Raw genomic sequence first — 26291 nt, forward strand, 5'->3', positions numbered from 1 at the left:
GATGGCATTTGAGTCTATTAGCTAGAACTTTAGCAAGCACCTTATAAATCCAACCTACCATACTTATGGGTCGGAATTCTTTAAAGGACCTGGGGCAATCAACCTTCGGAATTAAAGTTACAAAAGTTGAGTTGATACCTCTTGCGAGCTTGCAATTAGAGTGGAATTCAGAGAAGAATTGCACCAACAGATCCTTCATAAAATCCCACCCTTTTTTAACAAACGAGAAGTTGAAGCCATCCGGACCCGGAGCCTTGATGCTGCTGCAGTCCTTCAAAGCCGCAAAGATTTCCCCCTCCTCAAAAGCTTTATCTAGCTGACTGGAATTGTCCGGATTTAGAACTCTAGGGAGCACACCCCCGAACATTGGTCTGAGCTTTCTCTCCTCATTAAAGTTCTCTCTGAAGTATTCAACGGCAGCAGCCTTTATTTCCAAGGGATCCTCAAGCACTCTATCATTCACCTTTACCGATCCCACCATATTCCTCCGAAACCTATTATTTGCAATGGCTTGGAAATATCTTGTGTTTTTATCCCCCAATTTCATCCAAGTCAACCTTGATTTTTGTCTCCACAAAGTTTCAGCCAATCTAGATAGCCTCCAAAATTCTGTTTTAGCCTTACATCTCAAGGCATTCTCCTCATAATTGAGCATTCTCTCCTCCACCAAAAGATCAAAACGATGAATTTCTGCTTCCTTATCTTGTAAAGCTGCGTTGACATCCCCAAATTCCTCTTTGTTCCATACCTTGAGCTTTTCTTTGATTGCTCTCAGTTTCTGCAAAATAATATAGCCAGCCCATCCATTTACTAGTGTATTCTCCCATGTTTCCTTAGCAATAGCCATACACTTCGGGTTTGAAAGCCAAATATCCATGAATTTAAATGGTCTAGGGCCCCAATCTCTTCCGTCATCTAGCAGCATAATAGGACAATGATCAGATATGGGCCTGTGAAGCCCCCATTGAAGAACTTTGAATCTGTCCAGCCATTGTTGAGAGAGCAAAAATCTGTCCAAACGACTAAGGATGGCATGATCTTGATAGTTGGTCCAAGTAAACTTCCTCCCAATCATCGGTATGTCTATTAGCTCCATAGAATTACAAAAATCCACAAAATCCTTCATTCCTCTCTCCAACCGCTGGCACCCTTTCCTTTCACTGATAGAGGTAATTTCATTAAAATCTCCCCCCATACACCATGGGACAGGGGAGTTCCTCTTCATTAAAATCTCCTCCCAATCATCGTATTTTTTTCTTCTTCTTTCTTTATTCCTTCTTTTAAGTGACAGGAACCTAACCGTCTATTTACTCTGAATTTCAAGCTTCAGCATCGTCACCTTCACCCAAACTCTCCTAATCTAGCACCTTCTATACTATAGTGTATATATATTTTACATTAAAATGTACCACTTGCTTGGGTATTTTATGTAACGATAATCGTTTTTTTAAATTTTAGGATGTGTTTCACTAATTTAAAAATAAGTACTTATTTGAACATTAGTAGAATGGTTTCCCTTAGCGGAATGGGGCCTAAATGGACTATAGGTAACTAGCAATAGTCTAGTTGTTTTTGCTAAGTAATACTACGTAGTAGTAATATTTTAGTTGATGTATATAAAAAAAATGACTTGTTTAAAAATTCGTAAAAACATGAATTTTATTTAACTTATTTGATCAGACCCCATTACTGTTTTGTTCTTTCTTTATTCTCTCCGCCACCCTCTATTTTTATATATATATTATGGAGTAGTTTATATATCTACACGTAAAATGGGCCACTTGCTTGTATATTTAAAGAGGGAGTCAGGATAGGGAGTGGGAGAATTTTTTTTTTTTCCCACTCACTAGATGTCTAGTCTATTCGTAAGGGGATGTGGAAGGGGTACCGTTAAGTGGCATTACGGGTGGGACAAGTCCAAAAGGCATCAACCACAATATCAAACACTTGCGTTCTTGTTGAGAATCGAATAATCACCTTCTATGTGGAAAAGGTGAAGTGTCATTGGGCGACAAGCCCATCAAGCCCACCACACGCTCATTTTTACAATCGAAGTTCCATATTTTGCAAGTTTGAAGGTGTAAATCACGTCGTTGAACCTCACGTTGGTCAAAATCACGACCGTTTATCTCCTCAAGACAAATATGATCCGTTCAGATTTCAGAACTACTTTTCTTAGAACTAAAGAACAAATCAGGCATATATACAAAAGAGAATATACCAATAAACATACGTATGTATCTGTCTGATCGTGAAATAGGAAGAGCTAGAAAAATGGCATCTAGTTGATATAGGATTTAAACTTTGACCAAATGCTCGGAACGGAAATCTCGGCGGAGCTACGTATCTGCATTTGTCAGAAACCTCAAAGGAGGTTTGTGTACGTAATCTACCCGAAAATTATTATACCCAATTGTGCATTATAAGGTTTTGAAATCAGCCCAAGTCGACATAATCGTGCTCCGAAAAGCATGCTACTTTGCCATCCATGATAACATCGAAGGGGCTTCACAGAACGAGGTTTTTTTTTTAATCGATAAAAGGAATTTTATTAATTTTCAAAAATAAAAAAAAAAAAAAAACAAAGGCAACCAAAAACCCTTATTACAAAGATCAAGGCTACCCGACTCCATAGAACGAGTTGGTTCGATGCCACTCCACACGTAACCTAATACGATACTTTGACATGGAAGAGTGCTCAGTTGAATTTAAATTTAACATTACTATTTTCTGACCGAACACCAGGTTCGATCAGGACCAGCCTATATGGCAACACCTAATAACACCTATCGAGGGGCGAAAAATTCTTCTTTCTAGGCAGATGCTTATGCATCTAGTGTATCCGAAATTTTAAAGGGTTCAGATTTTAAAGGTAGCATTCCAAAGGTCTGCGATTTGAGCAATGTTATGGCAATTTCATGGCGATTTCGGGTGGAGGCGAGAAGTGTACAGGTTAAAAGAAAAGGTGTATGCAGTAATACAAGAAAAACAAACAAACATGGGATGTGATAAGTAATCCCGTGGGGCCGCCAAAGCCTGCGTTTGGTTTTGCATTTGTTGATCGGATTATGAAACCCATGGGACTATCAATCCAGCAAAATGGGTGCATTAGGAATCCCACCATGGACCAGGTATTAGCAATCCCATCTTGAGTCCCTCTTGCTTAATTAGTTACCAAAATACCCATGTTGTGAAAATAACTAATTTCCAAACAGACTTATGTTTCATGCATGCTATCATAATAGGAGCTTGAAGTACTTTCACATGGTACTCTGGATTAGCAAGGCCAAGGAGTTGCGACAAGAAGCAGAGGCAACTTTTTATGAACATTGATACCAACATCTTCACTCACATCCAGCTCCACCCCATCAGGCAGTGCAAAATCAAACTTGTGCACCAGATTTGCAACGGCGAGCTCATCCATCGCCACCGCAAACTGAATCCCCGGGCACCTCCCTCCTCCCCGCTCCAAACGGAATCAACCCGAAATCCTGCCCTCTAAAATCGATCGAACGGCCGTTCAAAAAACCTCTCGGGCCTAAACTCCTCGGGCTCATCCCACGATGCCGGATCCTGCCCGATTGCCCAAGCGTTGACGACCACGCGTGTCCCGGCCGCAATGTCGTAGCCCATTACTTGACGTCTAATTCATAATAATTCAATCCGTCCATTTGGTGGATACAGTGTGAAAGACATACACGCAAAAAAATCAATCAGTCTGATTGTATATGAATATCTACTTTGTGAATATCCAGGAGATACAACTTTTGAATCATTCTAGTGAACCCGAAATAGAGCCCACGGAAAAAGTTTTGATCCGTCTTGAAATGTTTATCCGGTCCACAAAACGAAGTCTTAAAAATAATACGATTTTTGCAAGAAAAATTCAAAAGTTTTTAACAACTTACTAGATATCAATGAGTTCTATTAATTTGTGAAAAAGTTTGAATTTTTTCTTTAATAAATTGCATTATTTTTAAGTTATTATTTTGCGGACCGGACAAATAATTTGGGACGGAGGGAGTACTATTCTTTTATTTATTGAGACTTTTGTTTTTTTGGTCTTTATTCACACGAAATTATCAAATTGCTTTTTATAAAGAAAAAGTAACTCAAGAGGTAATGACAATTTTGTAAATTTACATGAATAAGAGACAAAAAAAGGTATCATCATTAAATAAAAGAAGGGCTGTGAAAATTCTTTTTTTGCTAGCAAAACCTAACCGTTGTATTAAAAAGGCCATTGATAATGTCACTCCCAAAATTTATAATGTCAAATCCCAAAAGGGAGACAATTTCATGTTCGTTATACCTTTATCCTTAATATGTACGAGATTCTTTTCTTTAGTCCTGTTCAGAGCCTATCACAATAATTCAATCCGTCCATTTAGTGGATACAGTGAGAAAGACATACATGCAAAAAAAATCAATCGGTCTGATTTTATATGAATATCTTCTATGTGAATATCCAGGAGATAATGATCAAAAGATCAATATTCAGGAGATAAAATTTTTAAAATAATTTGAATCATTATTGTGAACCCGAAATAGAGCCCACGAAAAAAGTTTTGAAGAGTACGTACTATATATGGAAAATAGAGTAATGGTGAGGAGGTTAACCCCTCAAACAAAAGGTGGGGTCCTTTCAATTCTTATCATCACCCACACACACCCCACATTAAAAAAAAAAAAAAAATTGATGGTTCCCAGTGGGAGGCCCATCTCCTGATTTTTTAGCTAATGACACTCCAGTTTTAGTTTTATTTTAAAAAATATCAAAAAAAAAAAAATGCTCAAATGATGCTCTTTAGAAGACAAAACCCAAACGGCCAGAAATTCTCCGTCTTCTCCTTTGTTTTCAGTTTTAGCCCAAAACCTATTCTCAATCAGGACAGCTACGTACATCTACCAATAATTCCAAAAAGATCTCAGTATTATACCAATAGCCATCCATATTAAGTTTGACATCACCTGCACATGGAAATTCCCCAGCATAGAGTGTAATTAATTGCCATGTTGCTCTCAAAACTCTTCCTATTCCGATGGACCTGGAGACCATGCCAAGCAGGGGTGCTTGGCAAGGGTGTCGAACACATCTCGGCCGTCCAAAAGTGTTTTGGACGGCTCAGATGTAAAGGTACCGAACGGATTTAAAAAAAAAGATAGGAAAAGGAAAAAGATGTTTCGATCCGGATCGTTGATTCCGAGATGAACGGCCGGATTGGCCGCTCGGCACCCGCTTGGCAAGGGTGCCGCTGCAGAAGTGATGCCCCTGGCCCTAGACCTGGAGGCCCTAAATTCAGTGGCGGCTCCACATAAAGAGCACCATGGTCACATGACCACCCAAAAAAAATAATTTGCTATAATATATGTAAAAATTTTAGGATTGCTCATGCTTTGAAGTAGTTTGAACACCCAGTCCATACATCAATAAACACCCAATTCACAAACTTTTGAACACCCAGTCTGTACATCAATGAACAGCCAAATGACGCCATTTAGAAGACGGAACCCAAACGGCCAGAAATTCTCCGTCATCTACTTTGTTTTCAGTTGCCGTTTCAACCCGAAAACTCTTCTCAAGACTCAACGAGGACAGCTATGTCCATCTACCAAAAATTCCAAAAATATTCTCAGTCTTCCCGTCGTTTTCAGTTTCTACTTCTGATTTGGTTAGACGATTTGAAATTTTTGATTCGTAGATTGAAAAGTGAACAAGAAAAGGAGTAATAACAACAAACCTAATTTTAATTTGGCAAGAACTGAAAGAAAAATGAAGGGTGTTGATCGGATGAAAATCATAACCTAGGTTGCGTTTATTAGTTTTCCTCCAAACTTTTATGTATTATTGGTTCGTTTTGACGAAATAAATCGAAAAGGTAAAAAATCTTGATTTCTACCCATTTTTTTGGAAAATATGCAAGAAAAGGCCCAAATGTTGTCTATTTGGACTTTTTCTGGGATATTTCCAAAAATACTATTGTCAAAGACATAATTTTTTACTTTTTTGATTCCTCTTGTCGATACAAAATACATAAAAATTTGACGCAAAAACCTAACAAACAAAAAAAAAATAATAAGAACAAAACAAAAAAGTTGTAGTCTACAACTTTTAGGTTATTGGAAATTAACACCCTTTCTGGACAACGTAAGTTTCAATATTAGAAATATTGGAAGGAGGATTCTGTTTTGGAAAGATGCTTGGTATGGAGGAAATAATCCCAGTTAATTGTTATTTCCATGGTTTTTAGAGCTTGTCAAAAACATTAGTTACTTTAAAAATCATGTTGAATGGATATATCGAACACATCTATCTTTCAAATCGAACACATCTATCTTTCAATGAAGTGTTACAAAAAAAATTTCCCCTCAACACCGATTTGATTTGAAAACAAATCAAGCAATAATACAGTATTGTTATTTTTTCTATGTGGGCAATGTCCTCATCGTGATAAATCAATTAATGGCTTGCGACTACTGTTCCCGTGAAAGATCCATGAAGAACTCAAAAGAACCTTGAATCTCTTGAAAAGAAGGGAGAGGATTCCATTCCTACGCAAAAAACGACGGAACCCAATTAAGACAATATAATGAACATAGACGTACGGCAACAAATATTGAAATTTCTTTTGTTGATAACAAACGAATGTTGAGTTGATTTTAATACAAGTTTCGTGTGAGAAGTTCTTGCTGATTTGGTTAGGGATCCAGACATTAAGAAGAACACAACGATGACATTTTTCAATCTTAAGTAGCCTCTGTTTGTATTCTTTTTGTTTGGTTTTGTGCAGTGTTCCTTGGGAAACTGTTTGTTTTTATTGTTCCGCTAAGCCTTTTAAAAAAATAATAAGTACATCTATGCAATTTTTAATGTAAAAATAATAGACTTACTAAAATAATTTTTTTATGCAATATGGATCTTTTTGATAGATCTCGAAGTGATCTTTTGAACGATGCAAAAAAAATTGAAAAATTATTTTCGTAAATACATTATTTTTAAGTTTGAAAATTGTAAATAAGTGCTTATTTTTTAGGTAGGTTTAGCGGAATGGGTTAGTTAATTCTTTCAACGAAGAGGCTCAACCTTTTGTAGATATCTACCCGAAGCACACAAATCAAAACAAACAAAGTTTTGTAATAATAATTTACATAATTTATTATGGGAAGTGATTTTCACACTTCCCTTTTTTTACAATCCACACTCCATATCTTGCCTTTATCAACATAAATTTACTATATTACCCTTTTCTTAATACACTTTTACACCTATGCAAAGTCTCAGGTTCAGATAGATGGATTTACAGTCCACCTGCGTTGTAGTTTAACTACTGGTCTATTAACATCAAATGCTGCTTGTGAGGGAAATTAAATGTGTTTCGGGTCAACCCAGTATTGCTATTATTAATATCCAATACGTACTCATGAAAATACAGACATATGTTTCATGCATACTACCATAATAGGAGCTTGATCGAAGTACTTTCACATGGTGCTCCAATTAGCAAGACAAAGGAGTTGCAACAAGAAGCAGAGGCAACTTTTTATGAAAATACAGACATATGTTTCATGCATACTATCATAATAGGAGCTTGAAGTACTTTCACATGGTACTTCGGATTAGCAAGACCAAGGAGTTGCAACAAGAAGCAGAGGGAACTTTTTGTGAACAGTGATAGCAGCAGCTTCACTCACATCCAACTCCACCCCATCAGGCAATGCAAAATCAAACTTGTGCACAAGATTTGCAATCGCCAGCTCATCGACCACCGCTGCGAACTGAATCCCTGGGCACCCCCTCCTCCCCGCTCCAAACGGAATCAACTCAAAATCGTGTCCTCTAAAATCGATCGAACGGTCGTTCAAAAACCTTTCAGGTCTAAACTCCTTGGGCTCATCCCACGATGTCGGATCCTGTCCGATCGCCCAAGCGTTGACAAGCACGCGTGTCCCGGCCGCAATGTCGTAGCCCTTTACTTGCACGTCTTTGGTTGACTCCCGGGGCAGGATAATGGGAATTGGAGGGTGGAGGCGTAGAGTCTCTTTGATCACGGCTTTTAGGTAGGGCATCTGGTCTAGATTGTCCTCGGTTACAAGCTGGTTGGGTTGGGCTATCAGTCGAACTTCGGCTTGGAGTTTTTTCATGGCTTGAGGATGTTTTGAGAGCTCTGTCATTACCCATTCTATGGTTGCAGATGTAGTATCAGTTCCACCAGCAAGTATATCCTGCAAGACCAAAAAAAATTACAATTTAGTAAATATTTTTTTTTGTTTATTACGTATTTGATAAGGAGACAAATAAAGGATAGATAAGAATCTCTTTGACACCAAGTTAATCTTTACCCTTGTTCAGAAATCGTTGAAAGTAATTGAATTATAAAATAACAAGGCTACTAAACAATTGGTCAATACAAAAATAAGAGATTCGTGCTCAACATTACCCCAAGAGCATTGAATCATTTCTTGACTAGATAGTCATAATACATAAAGAACAGGGATTCAGGTCATACCAAAATAAGAGCTTTGATGCTATTTCTTTGAAGAGGAATCCCAACATTTTCTCTTTGAATCTCAAGCAGAACATCCACAAAATCCTGCCCTCCCTTTCTCTCTCTATCCTCATGCTCTTCCACCACACCCTCCATAAACTCATCCAACTCCTTAGTGATTCTCTCCACTCTCCCATACACCCCATTTACTCTATTCACCCACTTCAGCCATGGTACAAAATCTCCAATATCAAAAAACCCTATTAACTCCATAACCTCCTCCAAAACCTCCTTAAACCCCCTCCTCGGCCCTCCTCCTCTGCCTCCAACGCCGTCGTATTTCCGCCCAAATGCCGCCCTACACACCACGTTCGCCGTCAACTCCACAATCAGTTTGCTCAAATTCACCACCTCAGAACCAGAATCCGAAATCTTCTTGATCATGAGCGCCGTCTCTTCTTCCCTAACGTCACGAAAGGATTGGACTTGCTTGTTGCTTAGCAGTCGGAGGACACATATGCTCCTCATCTGCCTCCAGTAATCGCCATAAGGGCTGAAAACCACATCCTTCGCTCCGTAAGCAATTTTCTCAGAAATGGTCGATTTGGGTCGGTTGGAGAAGATAAGGTCGTGGGTTTTAAAGATGTCACGGGCGGCGCCGGCGGAGGAGACAACTAGGACGGGGGCGGCGGCGAAGTGGAGGAGCATTAAGGGGCCATGGGCTTGGGAGAGGGAGTGGAGGGAGCGGTGGGGGAGGTGGCCCACTTGGTGGAGGTTTCCGATCAAAGGGAGCTTTCGGGGAGACGGGGGTGGGTTTTTGTGCGGTGGTCGGGCGGTGATGGAGAGCCATTTGAGAAGGAAAACTAGGAAGAGAAACAAGGGAAGGAGAGAGAAGATGAAGGGGTATAGTGAGAAATGCATGGCTCTGGTTCCAACAAATTTGGAAAGTACGTATACTGCTGTATGCATGTGTGGTGCGGGTTGCATGAATATTGGGACAGTTATTTATAGGAAATTTATAACCTCACTCCCTTTGTCATATTCAAGAAAAGTCGAGCACAGGCAAATTTGTCAAAAGTTAGGCAAAGAAAAGCCGGGTTGCATGAATATTGGGACAGTTTTTTACTTCTTTTTTTTTTGTCTTTATTTACATTTTTTCTGCATTTTTTAGTTTTATATCAAACTTTTGTGACTTATTAATTCGTCTCGGCAAGATGAATTGAAAAAGTAAAAAATTTTAATCGAAACTCATAATTTTTTTCAAAAAGACAAGAATAAGGAAAAAAAACTGACTTATTGACTTATTTTTGTCTTTATTCAAATATGAGTTTTAATTATATTTTTTTCCTATTTCGATTCCTCTCTACGAGACGAATCAATAAGTTATAACAATTTGACGCAAAACAAACAAATGAAAAAAAATTTGAATAAAGACAAAAAAATAAGTCACCTAACTTATTAATCCAAATACACGCACACAACCACTCAAATATATATATATATATATATATATATATATATATATATATATATATATATATATATGGTTTCCAGTGGGAGGCCCACCTCCTCATTTTTTAGCTAATGACATTCCACTTTTAGTTTTGTTTTCAAAAATATATAAAAAAAATTTGATGCTCAAACGACGCCATTTAGAAGACAGAACCCAAACGGCCAGAAATTCTTTGTCTTCTCCTTTGTTTTCATTTGCCGTTTGAGCCCAAGACCTATTCTCTCAACCAGAACAGCTATGTTCACCTCCCAAAAATATCTCACCAACAACGTTGTCATGAAATTGTTGCAACATATAAGGATCGAGGAGGATCAACTAAAACATACTCCTAACAACTAAGATCAGTGAAATTGAAAGCGTTTTATTCTAACAAATCGATCTACCCTGCCCTCTATTGGCCTGGCTTCCCTCCAGAAATTTTTTCACGGTTTGTGACATTTTCACTTCCAAATATACTTTAAAGGGCATTCATATTGGGTCGGAAATCATAGATTGGGAAACAAAGAGAGCAACAATATAGTATTACTATTTTTTTTCTACGTGGACAATGTCCTCATCATGATAAATCAATTAACGGTTTGAGAGTAATATTCCCATGAAAGATCCAAAAAAACCTCAAAAGAACATTCAATCTCTTTAAGAGACGGGAGAGGATCCCATTCCTATGCTAAAAAATCAGTCACCTAAGACAATGTAACGAACATAGACACAAGAAGAGACAGCAAATGATCAAAAGCTTTGATAGTGCACAAGAAATTCAAGACGATTAATCACAGACAACAACAAAAAATATGAAATTTCTTTGTTTGCAATTGATGACAAACGAATGTTGAGTTGATTTTAGTACAAGTTTCGATCGTGTGAGAAATTCTTGCAGAATTTGTTAGGGATCCTGACATGAAGAAGAACTCAATGATGAAAATTTTCAATCTTAAGTAGCCTCTTTTTGTAATCTTTTTGTTAGGTTCTGTGCAGTGTTCCTCGTAAAACTGTTTGTTCTTATTGTTTCGCTAAGCTTTCTTAAAAAATAAGTAGTACTACTTATTTGTAATTTTTAATGTTAAAAATAATAGACTTACAAAAATAATTTTTTAATATGGAAATTGTTGATAGATCTCGACGAGATCTTTTGAAAGATGCATGCGTGGTGCCAGTGCATGAATATTGAGACAGTTTTTTTTATAGGAAATTTGTCAAGAAAAAGGACAGTGGTGTACAAATTTGTCTAGCACGAGCAAAGGAAATGGTAAGATTCTGAATAAGACAGTGGGGTACATTATTTTCCATGAGAAAATTATGAAAGGGTAGAAAACCAAATGGGGAAATTTACTTCATTGACATATGGGCCAAGAGGAGACGACCGACCTAGAGAGAAAAAGCCTTTGTGAATTTACTTCATTGACATGGTAGTGACAATTTTGTAAATTTACATGAATAAGAGACCAAAAAAAAAGAAGTTATCATCAATGAATAAAAGAAGGGGTGTGAAAATCATTTTACGCACCAGCAAAACCTGACCGTGGTATAAAAAAGGTCATTGATAATGTCACTCCCAAAGGGGAGACATGTTCGTACCTTTATCCTTGATATGTACGAGATTCTTTTTATCGGACCTTTTTTTCCACCATGTATCTCTCCTAAAACCAATTGGTGTAAGGGAGCGTTTCAGTTAAATCTTTTATGGCATTCAATATCGCATCCGCAAATCTGTTTTTAGAATGGTCGCAGGGAGTGACACTGTGTAACCAAATCCATAGCTAGGACACTCCGGCCCAACACTTTTCTTTAGTCATGTTCTGAGCCTATCACAATAATTCAATCCGTCCATTTAGTGGGGATACAGTGTGAAAGAGATACATGCAAAAAAATCAATCTAGTTGGGTATCTACAAATTAATACATGAACAATTCGTATGATATAGACAATTTACGGTTCAAATTGTACTTGTCCGTTTTATAAAACAGAATGCGAATTGTTCACATAACTATGAATATAAAATGAAGTTGATTTTATGTGGATATTTTCTTTGTGAATATCCTGGAGGTAAATTTTTTTGAATCATTCTCGTGAACCCAGCCCACGAAAAAAGTTTTGAAGAGTACTATGGAGAATAGAGTAGAATTTGGCTTGGCTGCGGAGTTGCCACAGGTGTGGTCCAAGTGATCGCAGTTATCGGATTATGTTCTAGAGTACAGATTTGTTTTAAATTTATGACCGGTAATAAACGATTATGACCGGTAATAAATTGAACAAATCTGAATCATTAATTTTTAAGATGAACGATTCAGATAGAACTGCACATCCTTATCTACAGTTGACTGATTGCAGAGAAGTAGGGTTCATAGAGTAATGGTGAGGAGGTTAAACCCCACAAACGAAAGGTGGGTCCTTTCAATTCTGATCATCACCACACGCACACACCTCATATTTTTTTAGGAGTAGACGAATCCTTCCTTTCTAAAAACAGTTGAATATTTACACAAAAATACAATACAATACAAATAAATCTTCACTAGATGAGAAAAAAGTCTTTTAAGTTTTTAGCTATTTTTGTCGGTGGAAATAGGGCCTTAGCCTCCTGCCCATAGCATATTAGGTTCTGTTCCAGAAACCCTTCTTAAAAAATAAGCAGCTTATTTCACATTTTCAAACTCAAAATAATGTAAACGAAAAATAAATTTTTAATTTTTTTTGCATCGTATAAAAGATCTTATCGAGATTTTTCAAATAAGATCCATATTGCATATTTTTAGATTTTAATAAATCTAAAATTTATTAATTTGAAATTGCATTCTTAAAATATGAGGATTTTTTTTCTCATTACGAAACGGGGCCCAATCTAGTTATACATACGCCATCGGTGCGGATAAAAGTGAATGCGTGCTTCCACAAGCAATTTCCAGAGAATGATTCAAAGTAGGATTTTTCCATGGCACGTTACAATTAATACCAGAAATCTAGATGAAATCCAGTCAACAAAGGAGCATTAATTCCAAAGAACAGGTGGTCGATGTCTTTCGAAGAGGGGCATTACACAGGGATCAGCAGAAGTGATGGCCCTGGACCTGGAGGCCCTGAATGTTGGAAATATGCCTTGAATTTGGGATGGTAGAAAAGATATTTGACTTTCTAATATTGTGTTTGGTTTGTGTTTTGAAAAGTTTTTTAAAAAATAGTAGAAGTAATAAGTGGAGAGAGATAGAGAGAGAAATGCTGAAAATAGAAGGAATCTAGGGAGAATTTTTTGAAAAATGCTTTTTGAATTGTAAAGAGAACAACTATTCTGATTTGTTTCCTTGTTGGTTTAGACTTTGGGTGCAAGAAATTTTGTTTGGGTAAGTATTGGTTTTAGAAAGGACTCTGTGGCTATAAATATAGCCTTATTCTCTTCATTAGGTTTTGGACTTCTTGAGTGAATCCCTTTGAAGAGGCCCCAGGGGGTCTCTCATGTTTGAAGATTAGATATTAGGGTTTTGGTTTATGCTCTATTGGGTTCCACCTAGGGTTTTAGTATCCCTATCGGGTTCTGCCAGAGATTTGTCCCTAGATATCTGTAATTAGATGCTTCAACGAGAGTTACGGGTATAGCCGGCTCTGTGTGTTATCTCTCCGTTTATAGTGAATCCTCTTGCTCTTCTCCCATGGACGTACCCAGTTTGGGGAACCACGTAAATCTTGTGTTCTTGATTTTCGCTTGTTGTTTTGTTTATATTCTCAATTTCGTTTTCGGCACAACAAACTGGTATCAAAGCTCCGGGTTTTCAATTCGAGGCTTTCGTTTTCCGCTGTGGACTGTGCAATTGGTGATCGTTTCAATGGTGACTTGTTACAAAGTTGAGAAGTTTGTTCAATAAGGATTATTCAAGGGTTTTTTTGTTGGAGGAGATGTATAAAGTTTGTCAAGAGTTTGAGGAGGAGACTATATTTATCGGTATACTCGTTCGGTAAGTAACTCCGCGGTGGAGTCTGTAATTAACTCCGTGTGGAGTTTGAGCAGATCTTCCTGTGTATTCGGGAGGGATGCGTTGGGTGAGAGGTACCCATTGGAAGATAGAGGCTCAATTTGGAGGCATGTGCGGCTGGGTTTTTCTGAGTCGCGTTTACAAGGTCAAGCAGGTGTGGTTGAGTTTTGCTCGTTTGTGCCGTTAGTGATTGCCCCGTGGGGGGGCTTTTGGACGGTCCAGATACGCTGCTCGGAGACCATGTGGGTATGTGATAGGTGCTGAAAAGCATCCATTTAATCATTCTAATTTATGCCTTTTTAAGTCCATTTATATTATTATTTGGAGATTAGTGATGCATTTCTTTTGTTTGTAGATATTTGGAGGCTTTATATTTTAATGAGTTAAAGTGCAAACTTTAAGAAGTTTAGAGACCAGCTTGTAGCATGTTCTAAAGTCTAAGGACCTAGGGTGTAATAACTCCATTATTAAGCTATGTTAATCAGAACCTCTCTCACGTTTAAGTGTGAGAGCCATCTTTATCAAACCAATCAGTTGATTTCACTTGGTATCAGAGCACCCCTCAATCATGACTTCCGCTACCTCCGCTTCTTCTTCTTCTACCTCTCAGACTGTTGCAGAAGTTACCGCTACCAACAAATCTTCCTTATTTCTAAATGTTCATCACTTTCTTTCTCTCAAACTTACTCACACAAATTATTTGTTCTGGAAGACACAAATTACTCCTTATCTCCGTGGACAACATTTGCTGGGCTATGCTGACGGTACCAATCCGTGTCCACCACGCACCATTTTGTCCAATAATGCTGCTATTACAAATCCTGATTTCCAAATCTGGTTTGATCTAGATCAATTGCTAATGAGCCTCTTGATTTCCTCTCTGACAGAGGATGTTATTCCACTTATTGTCGGTGCCATGACATCTCGGGAAATCTGGACAACACTTGAGTCCGCCATTGCTTCTCCGTCCAACACTCGAATACTCCAACTCCATCTTCATCTTCAGAACATCAAGCAAGGCGGGCTCTCCATTACCCATTATCTTCAAAAAGCCAAGGGTCTTTATGATGAGTTGAATGTTGCGGGTTGTCCTCTCTCCTCACAAGACTTCAACTTTTACATTTTCAAAGGCCTCAAGTCTACATTCCAAAATCTGATCCCGACACTTGCAAATCATCCGTCACTTCCTTGCTCCGAATTGCATAGCTTGCTTCTTAGTCACGAGCTCATGCACTCAATTGGCTTTGCCTCTCTTTCGGTCTCCTATAGCACCGAAGCATCTCCCAGGCTAATTTTGTGCAACGCAATGCCTCTTCTAATGGTGACCATCGAGGACGTGGTCCCAATGATCGCAGTCGTGGTCATGGTCGTAACCAAAGCTACCACCCCAATGATTCTCGTGGTGATGCTCGTCACTTTTCCCATGAGTCTCGCAGTTATCACTCTACTGATTCCCACTAGCGGTGCCAAATTTGCAATGGTGCAAATCATACTGACCTCTCATGCAACTAGCGCTACAACCATACTGCGCTGCCTTCTGCTCACTTGGCTTCATACAATTCCGCTCCTGCCCCTTTTGCAGATTGGTTCCCCGACACTAGTGCAACTCATCATGCTCCACCAGACCTTAGAGCATCTCTATTGTAATAAGCAAATGAGTGTGGATAAATAAATTTAACAACAATGCTCAAAAAACACCGCATATTGTAATAAGCAAAGTTATAAGTCTTTTAGTAAATAACCAAATTTCACTCATTCCATAACCAAACTTAGCAACTTTTACCAATAACCAAAATTCAATAACCAAACTCAAAACTCAATAACTTAAAAACACCCCATATTGAAATCGTCTCATCGAGACGAATAATTTGGTGTGGTCGGGTGCGTGATTGGAACTCGTTTGCGATTGGACAAATGTGCATTGTGTATTGTGGGGGTTTTTTTTTTTGTTAGAGATGCAAAAATAACCAATGTGGAGGTATAGGTTATTAAGTTTGATTATGAACTAAATAGATAATCAAATACTGACGTAACATATTTTGGTTATTGATTTTGATTATTATCATTGATGATGCTCTTATGTCTCTTTCTCATCATGAGAATACCTTGGCAGTAATCAGCTTCAAGTAGATAATGGTAAGGGGTTACCCATCCATAAAATTGGTACCACCACTCTTCAAACCCCATCTTTTTCCTTTCGCTTATCTAATACTCTTCATGTTACCTTATACTTACTAAATCTCTTCTTTCGGTTTCTCAATTTACCAAGGATAACGGTGTTTTCTTTGAATTTCATCCCTCTTATTTTTTAATCAAGGATCAGGTCACCAAGAAAACGTTGTTCCGCGGGGAAACTGAATCTGGACTTTACAAGTTCTCCACCTCCACACCAATTCCTCCATCTGCTCATATCTCTGAAAAAGTTGATTCTGTGTGCTGGCATCGTCGTCTCGACCACACTCTGATAGGCGCGTAAATGTTCACATACGCGCCCCTTAATTTATCCTTGCTAAGTCTATTTTTATATTATTACTTAGATATTTATGTTTAATTTGTGTATTATAGATATTTGGTACAAAAAGTGCATAATTAAAATATTACATGGCGTTCAAAATTGGTCCGTTTGAAGCTGTCAAATTCAATTGGTATATGCTAGTCTTGACGTTCACGTTCAAAGCAAGTTGAAAGCCGTGGGATTTAACTGTTATCAAGGCTATAAGTTGCTCATCATCAGCCAAATCAAGCAGTGGAATTTTAATTCCAATGTGGGCCAATCAATTACAGCTTTTGAAGGGAAATAAATTAGATTGTCATATCGGGAACTCGGTGATTAAAAAAAGGAAATAAATTCAAGAGGAGCAAGACTTTTGCTCTTGGAGAACACACGGCTGGATTGAGAATTAGGCCTAATAATATTGGGGGCCAATGGGGTTTTAAGGGTGACGGCAGACGTGGCTTATAAAAGGAGAAGCAACTTTTAGGCTGCAAAAGATCTTTACAGACGAAACAGAAAACGAAGAACGAGGCTGCCGGCTATCGAGACTTTTGTTCTGTTGAGTTTTTTTTTTTTTTTTTAAGTTATTGGAAATTTTGTTTAATTATTCGCACTGAGGTGACTCGATTAAATTTTTGTTCTTAATAAAAGTTGTTTGTTTGGTTTGGATCTTTTATTTATTTTCTGTATAGAGTAATAGAAGCATGATTCAAATTAGGATTTTTTTTTCATGCATATAATTAGTGAGTAGTCGTATAGATAGGGTCGTGGTGTGATTAGCACACCACGGCCGGTTCGAACTCGTTCTGCTCGTATTTTGAAATAAAAAAAATGTAAGAACAAATAATTTTAGATTGGTGAAATACTTCCCGTAGACAAACCTGGGCATTGTCGGGAGCCCATGTGAACGGGGGAATGGGGGTCCAAAACTCATTCTTCGCTGTGTATAGGTAAATGGCGACCATAAGGGTTCGCATCTTGCGGGGTATCTATTTCAGTCTAAAATCAAACGTTTTAAAGAACACCGATTAGAGCAGATGAGTCTGAGCCGGTTGCGAGTGCTATGAACCCTACGACCGTACCTTTCTTTTAATTATTTGAAAAGTACAATCAATGTCTAAATTTTAGTTAATCTCAATCAATCGATAAGGAGTGGCTACCTAAGAACCTGATTAAATTAAAACAACTCGAGTTTTTAAGTCAGCACACATCACCGTCTTTGTGGATTCAACTCCGGACTTACCGGATATTGTGCTTCGTCGGTTTCAGCCCTATACTTGGGACAACCCATTATTTTAGGACTAGAAATTCATCAAGCACCCTCATCATCGTGTTTTCCGTCAAGTTCTTGTCCAAAATAAATTGCCGTGTTCGTCAAATAAACGGCAGTATATTTGTCATACTTGTCAGTTATGGAAGTCGTGCTGTTTGTCATTACCTGTAACGCAGTCTGTTAGTAAAGCTCCACTAGATCTTATTTTTAGTGATGTTTGGGACCCGCTCCTGCTTCTTCACTGAATGGACATCGTTACTTGTTCTTTTTCTTGATGTTTATTCCAAATATTTATGGTGTTTTCCAATTGCACTCAAATGTGATGTGTTCCAAGTTTTTCTTCATTTTCAAGCATTGGTTGAACGCTTATTTTCAACCACTATCAAACAGGTCCAGACGGACTAGGATGGGGAATTTCGCACTCTGCCAAAATTCTTTAAAAAAAAATATGGCGTTATTCATCGTCTCCCTTGTCCTCACGCACATGAACAGAATGGGAAAATTGAGCGACTACATCGTCATATTGTTGAAACCGGGTTGGCTTTACTTGCTCATGCTTCTGTGCCACAAAAATTTTGGCACTTCGCTTCTGAGACTGCAGTTTTTCTTATTAATCGTCTTCCCTCACTTGTCTCCAATTACCTCTCACCTTTTGAATGTCGCCTTAATAAGAAACCTGATTATAATTTTTTAAAGGTATTTGGGTGTTTATATATGTTACCCATTTTGAGACCCTATAATCGCCACAAAATGTCATTTCGATCTGCTCCATGTATTTTTCTCGGTTATAGTCCTTCTCATCATGGGTATATATTGTTGCTAAGATCATAGCACTAGTCATATATACATCACGCGTCATGTCCGCTTTGGCGAGCATACCTTCTTCCCATTTTCTGTTGATTCTATTTTTGGGTCCCCACTTGTGGTCCCACCCCATGCTCTACTTGGGGCATTGTCCAGCGCACAATCTCTTCCGCATCACAAAATTCAACCACGTGCCCATTACAGAATTCCAATACCACTCAACTTCCTCTTACTCCATCCCCCACATTTCAGTTATCAGTTTGTTAGTAGCTTCTTGGATATGTTCAATTCAAGAAAATACAGACATATGTTTCATGCATACTACCATATAGGAGTTTGAAGTACTTTCACATGGTACTCTAATTAGCAAGACAAGGGAGTTGCAACAAGAAGCAGAGGCAACCTTTTTATGAAAATATAGACATTTGTTTCATGCATATTAATTACCATAATAGGAGCTTGAAGTACTTTCAAATGGTACTTCAATTAGCAAGACAAAAGGAGTTGCAACAAGAAGCAGAGGCAACTTTTTATGAACAACCAAACCAACAGCTTCACTCTCATCCAACTCCACCCCATCAGGTAGTGCAAAATCAAACTTGTGCACAAGATTTGCAACCGCCAGCTCATTGATCACCTCGGCAAACTGAATCCCTGGGCACCCCCTCCTCCCCGCTCCAAACGGAATCAACTCGAAATCGTGTCCTTTAAAATCGATCGAACGGCCGTTCAAAAACCTTATGGGCCAAAACTCCTCGTGCTCATCCCACGACGCCGGATCCCACATGATTGCCCAAGCGTTGACAAGCACGCGTGTCCCGGCCGCAATGTCGTAGCCCATTACTTGGACGTCTTTGTTGACTCCCGGGGCAAGATAAGGGGACCCGGAGGGTGGAGGCATAGATTCTCTTTGATCATGGCTTTTAGGTAGGGCATCTGGTCTAGATCGTCCTCGGTTACAGGTTGGTTGGGTTGGGCTATAAGTCGAACTTCGGCTTGGAGTTTTTTCATGACTTGAGGATGTTTTAAGAGCTCTGTCATTACCCATTCTATGATTGTGGATGAAGTATCAGTTCCAGCAGCAAATATATCCTGCAAGACCAAAAAAAATACTACAATTTAGTAAATATTTTTATTTGTTTATTACGTATTTGATAAGGATCGAGAAAAATAAAGGATAGATAAGAATCTCTTTGACACCAAGTTAATCCTTACCCTTGTTCAGAAATCGTTGAAAGTAATTGAATTATAAAATTACAAGGCTACTGAACAATTGGTCAGTACAAAAATAAGAGATTCTTGCTTAACATTACCCCAAGAGCATTGAATAATTTCTTGACTAGACAGCCGTAATTCATAAAGAATAGAGATTTAGGTCATACCAAAATAAGAGCTTTGATGCTATTTCTTTGAAGAGGAATCCCAACCACATTTTCTCTCTGAATCTCAAGCAAAATATCCACAAAATCCTGCCCTTCCTTTCTCTCTCTACCCTCATGCTCTTCCACCACACCCTCCAAAAATCCATCCAACTCCTTAGCAAGTCTCTCCACTCTCCCATACACCCCATTTACTCTATTCACCCACTTCAGCTAGGGTACAAAATCTCCAATATCAAAAACCCCCAATAACTCCACAAGCTCCCCCAAAACCTCCTTAAAAGCCCTCTTCACCCCTCCTCCTCTGTCCTCAACACCGCGTATTTCCGCCCCAATGCTGCCTTACACACCACGTTCGCTGTTAACTCCACAATGAGTTTGCTCAAATTCACCACATCAGAACCTGTAGACACCCCAATTTGGAAATTCCGGACACCTTTTAAGTCCCCAATGATGATAAACAAAGCATGATTTAAACTTTTGGATTGATCTAAACCTTTTGGAGTACTATCTTCGAAATTCGTGGACAAATGGCCTATAAGCTTCCCAATAATGAAAACGTGTCTTGAAAGCTTCAAACAATGGTCTTTGTACTCAAAGGAGTGAGAAAACACCTTAGAACTAGGTATGAGCGTGCCAAGTGACACTTAAAATGAGTGAGTACGTGTTTTGGCCATCGTGGCACTATCGGTCTTCGGTTTAGTCTGCTTTCAGCCCATTTTTCATAAACCAAACTTCCTTATTTTTATGTTTGGAATCCACCATCTTCTAGTACATTCAAAACCCTCTTTATCGATATATAATATGCCTTAATCCGATTTGAAATGAGGGAGATACAAGGATTTTGTCTAAACAACTTCTTTTTTGACCACCTGAGGGTAAAATCGTCATATCTTTTGATGTACAAAATACTTTTTATCCAAACCACTTGGATTAGAAAGTAGACTTAATGAGCTTTCCAACGGTCCAAAGAACACCCAAAACCGAGTTCGGGAGTGTCTGGGGCGGCCTTGCGAAGTTCGGCCTATTGAGCAGTCACCTGTACCGTACGGTGGACTTATTTCTACCGTACGGTAGAGTTTTTAACCGCCTAAACTTAAGTCGGTTGGGATGTGCCGTACGGTGGAACCCTAGTAGCGTACGGTAGAGTTTATGTGCCGTACGGTGGACACAAAGTCGGTTAAAAATGCGTGCAGACCAAGTTTGCTTCATTTTCAAGCCATTTTCACTCTATAAATACCCTTGCCTATTCCCATTTCGGAACACAAGCCATTTTTTCACTCTCCGTCGCCGTGAAACACCGAAACACCTCAAAACCAAGTCCAAAACCATTTCAAAAGTTGTCCAAAAAAAAAATCTCAAGTCTCATACTTTGTCATCGCAGTATACCAAAGCTTCGCTCGTGCCAAAAGACTTTGCAATTTTCACATTTTTCCAAAGGAAGGTTTCGCTCCAAGAGGTATAAATCTTTTATCCAATACTTGTCTCTGTAATCTGAGGGGAAGCCACTAAGTTCAGAATTGGCTCCTCGTACCAATTTTGGGCTAAAAAGGCTTAAGTAATCGCAAGAAAATAAAGTCGACACCCCATATATCTCTACTGCACGGCGCATATTGCTGTCGTACGGCAGAAACTCTTAGGGGGACAGGTTCTGTTTTCCATCTCATCCATTCTCCTTTTCATGACAATATTAATATGCAATGAAGTTCTACTTTCTACTTAGAATAATATATGCCATGCTACAATGTTTTAGAACTTACGAAGCATGTTAGCTTCATTTTTTTTTATTCTTTGAAATGAACATTAATCATCCAGTGCATCAGTATGCATGCTTGTTCCCTTTTCACATGTGCTTTGAAATCTCAACCACGAGGACCAGTACCGTACGGCACATACCTCTGCCGTGCGGTGGAGTTTCCGTGAAATAGAATACTGTTTTAGTTATTTTCTGCAATTAATTTTCAATATGCAAGCATGACTGTTATTCTTTAGATGCAAGTTGTTTAAATTGATTTTTGGCATGCCTATTAATATCCTTTGTTTACGTGCTATAAACTGTTTGTGTGGCATTAAAAGTTAAGTAATAAAATGATTTTTTCAAAATTCCACAAATATTAGTAGAGACCAATTTTATCGGGCGAGGAGGGTGCTTTTCTAAACAAAACCTTCCCCCTTTGTAATCTGGCTCCCGAACCTAAAACTCTCTGTTTTCAATACACCAAAACCTTTTTAAAGCCAAAGGAGTCACATTTTTCAAATAAACGGTTTCTCGGGGTGAATCCTTTTCAAAACCCGGGTGGCAACTCTCAAACGAACCAACATTCCCCTTTTTGTGACACTAAAAATACAAAAAGAGAGACGGGGAATTTTTCCGGGCTGGTAGCCCATAGAACCAGAATCTGAAATCTTCTCGATCATAAGCGTCGTCTCTTCCTCCCTAACGTCGTGGAAGGATTGGACTCGCTTGTTGCTTAGTAGTTGGAGGACGCTGATGCTCTTCATTTGCCTCCAATACTCGCCGGAAGGGCTGAAAATCACATCCAAATTCGCTCCGTAAAAGATTTTATTGCAAATGGTCGATTTGGGTCGGGTGGCGAAGATAAGGTCGTGGGTTTTCAAGATGTCACGGGCGGCGGCAGTGGAGGAGGCGACTAGGACAGGGGCGGCTGCGAAGTGGAGGAGCATTAAGGGGCCGTGGGCTTGGGAGAGGGAGTGGAGGGAGCGGTGGGGGAAGGGGCCCATTTGGTGGAGGTTTCCGATCAAAGGGAGCTTTCGGGGAGACGGGGTGGGTTTTTGTGCGGTGGTCGGGCGGTGATGGAGAGCCATTTGAGAAGGAAAACTAGGAAGAGAAACAAGGGAAGGAGAGAGAAGATGAAGGGGTAAAGTGAGAAATGCATGGCTCTGGTTGCAAATTTTTTTGAAAATACGCATACGCTGTATGCATTTGTGGTGCGGGTTGCATGAATATTGGGACTGTTTTTTATAGGAAATTTATAACCTCACTCCCTTCGTCCTTTTTTTTTGAACGGCAAAGAAGAATTTTATTAAAAAGAAGAGAAGGAAGAGTACAAAAAAAGAGAAATCCTTGTTGGCAAGGGGCCAACAAAGAAAATATCCAGTGGGCCTAGCCCAAAACACCTGAAGAGTCTGTACAGGTAGAAATATAACATAAAGACCCACAAAAATCCTGTAACCCAAATACAACTATCAAATCCAAAACGAGACCCAATTAAAAGCCTAAAAAGCAAGGTCCAAGCCCAGAGAACTAGCCCATAAACAACATAGGCCAGCCCGAACATAATAAAAACTAACCCATAGACAACATAGGTTAGCCTAAACAGCCCCCAAACAGAAGCAAACCCAAGACGCCGCCTTCATCCGCTGCCGAGCCGCAGACCCTAGACCCGAGCCAAGATAGTCCGAAACCGCCACCAAAACCCGAGGAACCAGCCCTTGTTGTTGCCTCAACGATGGATCAAAACTACCATCACCACAGCCCACTACCAACCGCCACCTCCACTGGAGCCCAACCGAATCCCATCGATCCACACAAAACATCCAGCCTTCAACACCAGCGACAACCACCGCCGTGCTCCACCGCCAAACTGCCAACACCGAACCCTCCCAGACCCCAAAATTGATGCCGCCCACCTGCAAAATCAACACCACCCCACACCGCCATACCCCGCCACCATCCCAGCAACATGAAATTCAGTTCACTCGATCTTGTCCTTATTCAAGAAAACTCGAGCACAAGCAAATTTGTCAAAAGTTAAGCCAAGAAAAGTCGGGTTGCATGAATATTGGGACAGTTTTTTACTTATTTTGTCTTTATTTACAATTTTTTTCTTATTTTTTTTTTGTTTTGTATCAAACTTTTGTGACTTATTGATTCGTCTCGGCAAGAGGAATCTAAAAATGAAATTTTTTTGATCGAAACTCATAATTTAAAAAAAAAATTAGAATAAGTAAAAAAAGCTGACTTATTGACTTATTTTTGTCTTTATTCAAAAAATTATGAGTTTTGATCATATTTTTTTTCCTTTTTCGATTCTTCTCGACGAGACGAATCAATAAGTCACAAAAGTTTAACGCAAAACAAACAAATGCAAAATAAATTGAATAAAGACAAAAAATTAAGTCACCTAACTTATTAGTAATCCAAATACACGCACACACCCACTCAAAAAAAAAATGATGGTTTCTCCTATTTTTTAGCTAATGACACTCTACTTTTTGTTTATTTTTCAAAAATATCGACAACAAAAAAATTGATGCTCAAACAACGCCATTTAAAAGACGGAACCCAAACGGCCAGAAATTCTTTGTCTTCTCCTTTGTTTTCAGTTGTCGTTTCAGCCCAAGACCTATTCTCTCAACCAGGACAGCTATGTTCACTTATCAAAAATATCTCACCTACAACGTTGTCATGAAATTGTTGCAACATATAAGGATGGAGGAGGATCAACTAAAACATACTCCTAACAACTAAGATTAGTGAAATTGAAAGCGTTTTATCCTAACAAATCGATCTACCCTGCCCTTTATTGGCCTGGCTTCCCTCCACAACTAGTATATCGGCCGCACATGGCATTAATGGATCATCAAGGACCAATGGCTCACTCCCATAGGATTTGGGTTTGATTCGTACTAACAATGCCCTCTCAAACTTGGTCCTCCAGTGAAACCCGACTGTGGTCCACTAGTCCTTGACAGGACAGTAGTTGCTATATATGGCTCTTTGCCCATTACCAGAGCCCGCCGTTGATGTGGAGTTCGTATATATGCGACAGTAGTTGCTATATATGGCTCTTTGCCCATTACCAGAGCCTGCCGTTCATGTGGAGTTCATATATATGCGACAATAGTTGCTATATATGGCTCTTTGCCCATTACCAGAGCCCGCCGTTGATGTGGGGTTCCTATATATGCGCACTCCGCTCATGCCCTAAGGAGGGTTGCTATGCCCGGTCGACCCTTTCTGCACCCTTTTGGTTTAGAATAAAAAAAAAATCAATAACACAACCAATTAACTTCCATATATATCTACTTGAGGATCCGAGATCTTAAGCTTCTTTTATCACCGCTAAATTTATCCTGTCCCGAAGAGTCCACAATTCTGCACCAGACTAGACTCAGTTCCAATATGCCGTCTGAAAGCAATAATGAATCCAATTAATTACCTTTGAATATTCTCTGATCAAACAAACCACTTGATGTGGCCATGCCTTCATGATTTCGAGCACCATCAACATTGACTACACACTTACCAGTAGGAGGAGGGGTCCATCTGCATGTATTGGATGACCCAAGTGCTTCCAGGAGACTTTTTAATTCTTGTGACAAAACCTTTGTTATTTTTATTACTAATGAATGATAGGTATAATACGTAGTTACACTACATTTTTTTTTTTTGTGTAGTCAATTTCAGGTCTTTCAAAAATTCAAAAAAATACACATAAAATATAGTTTAAACATATAGTGTAACTATGTAGTGTATGTAGCATCTCTCTTTATTTTATTCTTAAGAATAATTAGAAGGGTCTTTCGTGCCCTTTGTAAGATGCCAAAGTAAATCCCATACAGTATCCTGGCTTGAAATTCTAATAAGAGTAAATACTATTTCGAGGGGTTTTTTTTTTCTTTCTCAGTATGCTTGTAATAAAAGAAATAATTAAATGTGTCTCCTATAAATACGATAAGATGGAAATTTTCACTTACACCCCTTGTACTTTAAGTGATTTTCAGAGATATCTCCTCAACTATATTTTTAAACACTTACAACCCTTGTACTATGGACTAAAGCAAGTCCGTTTGTTATTCAGTTAGAATTGACGAAAGTGTAAATTTTTTCACAGTTTGTGACATTTTCACTTCCAAATATGCTTTTAAAAGGTATTCATATTGGGTCGGAAATCATAGATTCGGAAACAAAGAGAGCAATAATACAGTATTACTATTTTTTTCTACGTGGGCAATGTCCTCATCGTGATAAACCAATTAATGGTTTGAGACTAATATTCCCATGAAAGATCCATAAAAAACTCAAAAGAACATTCAATCTCTTTAAGAGACGGGAGAGGATCCCATTCCTATGCTAAAAAAATCGCCACCTAAGACAACGTAACGAACATAGACACAAGAAGAGACAGCAAATGATCAAAAGCTTTGATAGTGCACAAGAAATTCAAGACGATTCATCACAGACAACAACAAAAAATATTGAAATTTCTTTGTTCGCAATTGATGACAAACGAATGTTGAGTTGATTTTAGTACAAGTTTCGATCGTGTGAGAAATTCTTGCAGAATTTGTTAGGGATCCTGACATGAAGAAGAACTCAATGATGAAAATTTTCAACCTTAAGTAGCCTCTTTTTG

The 26291-nt window shown here is 38.7% G+C and overlaps 2 protein-coding genes and 1 pseudogene across 2 annotated transcripts in view; all 3 read right to left on the bottom strand.

Moving 5' to 3' along the window:
• Positions 1-2898: 2898 nt before the first annotated feature.
• LOC131310701 (cytochrome P450 736A117-like) overlaps positions 2899-26291 on the bottom strand; it is a 45745-nt gene continuing 22352 nt past the window's right edge. Inside the window, exon 3 of the mRNA XM_058337867.1 lies at positions 2899-3452. The gene's annotated coding sequence lies outside the window, so the exon portion shown is untranslated. The remainder of the gene's footprint in view (positions 3453-26291) is intronic.
• LOC131310681 (cytochrome P450 736A117-like) lies at positions 7374-9491 on the bottom strand. The gene is made up of 2 exons (XM_058337843.1): positions 8508-9491; positions 7374-8223 (listed from the first exon to the last, which is right to left on the bottom strand). The coding sequence occupies exons 1-2, from the start codon at positions 9471-9473 to the stop codon at positions 7618-7620; spliced, it is 1572 nt and encodes a 523-aa protein (XP_058193826.1). The 5' UTR covers positions 9474-9491; the 3' UTR covers positions 7374-7617.
• Positions 18972-24732, bottom strand: LOC131309638 (cytochrome P450 736A117-like; annotated as a pseudogene).

The sequence above is a fragment of the Rhododendron vialii genome, chromosome 12a (assembly GCF_030253575.1).
Source record: "Rhododendron vialii isolate Sample 1 chromosome 12a, ASM3025357v1".
Taxonomy (NCBI): Eukaryota; Viridiplantae; Streptophyta; class Magnoliopsida; order Ericales; family Ericaceae; genus Rhododendron; species Rhododendron vialii.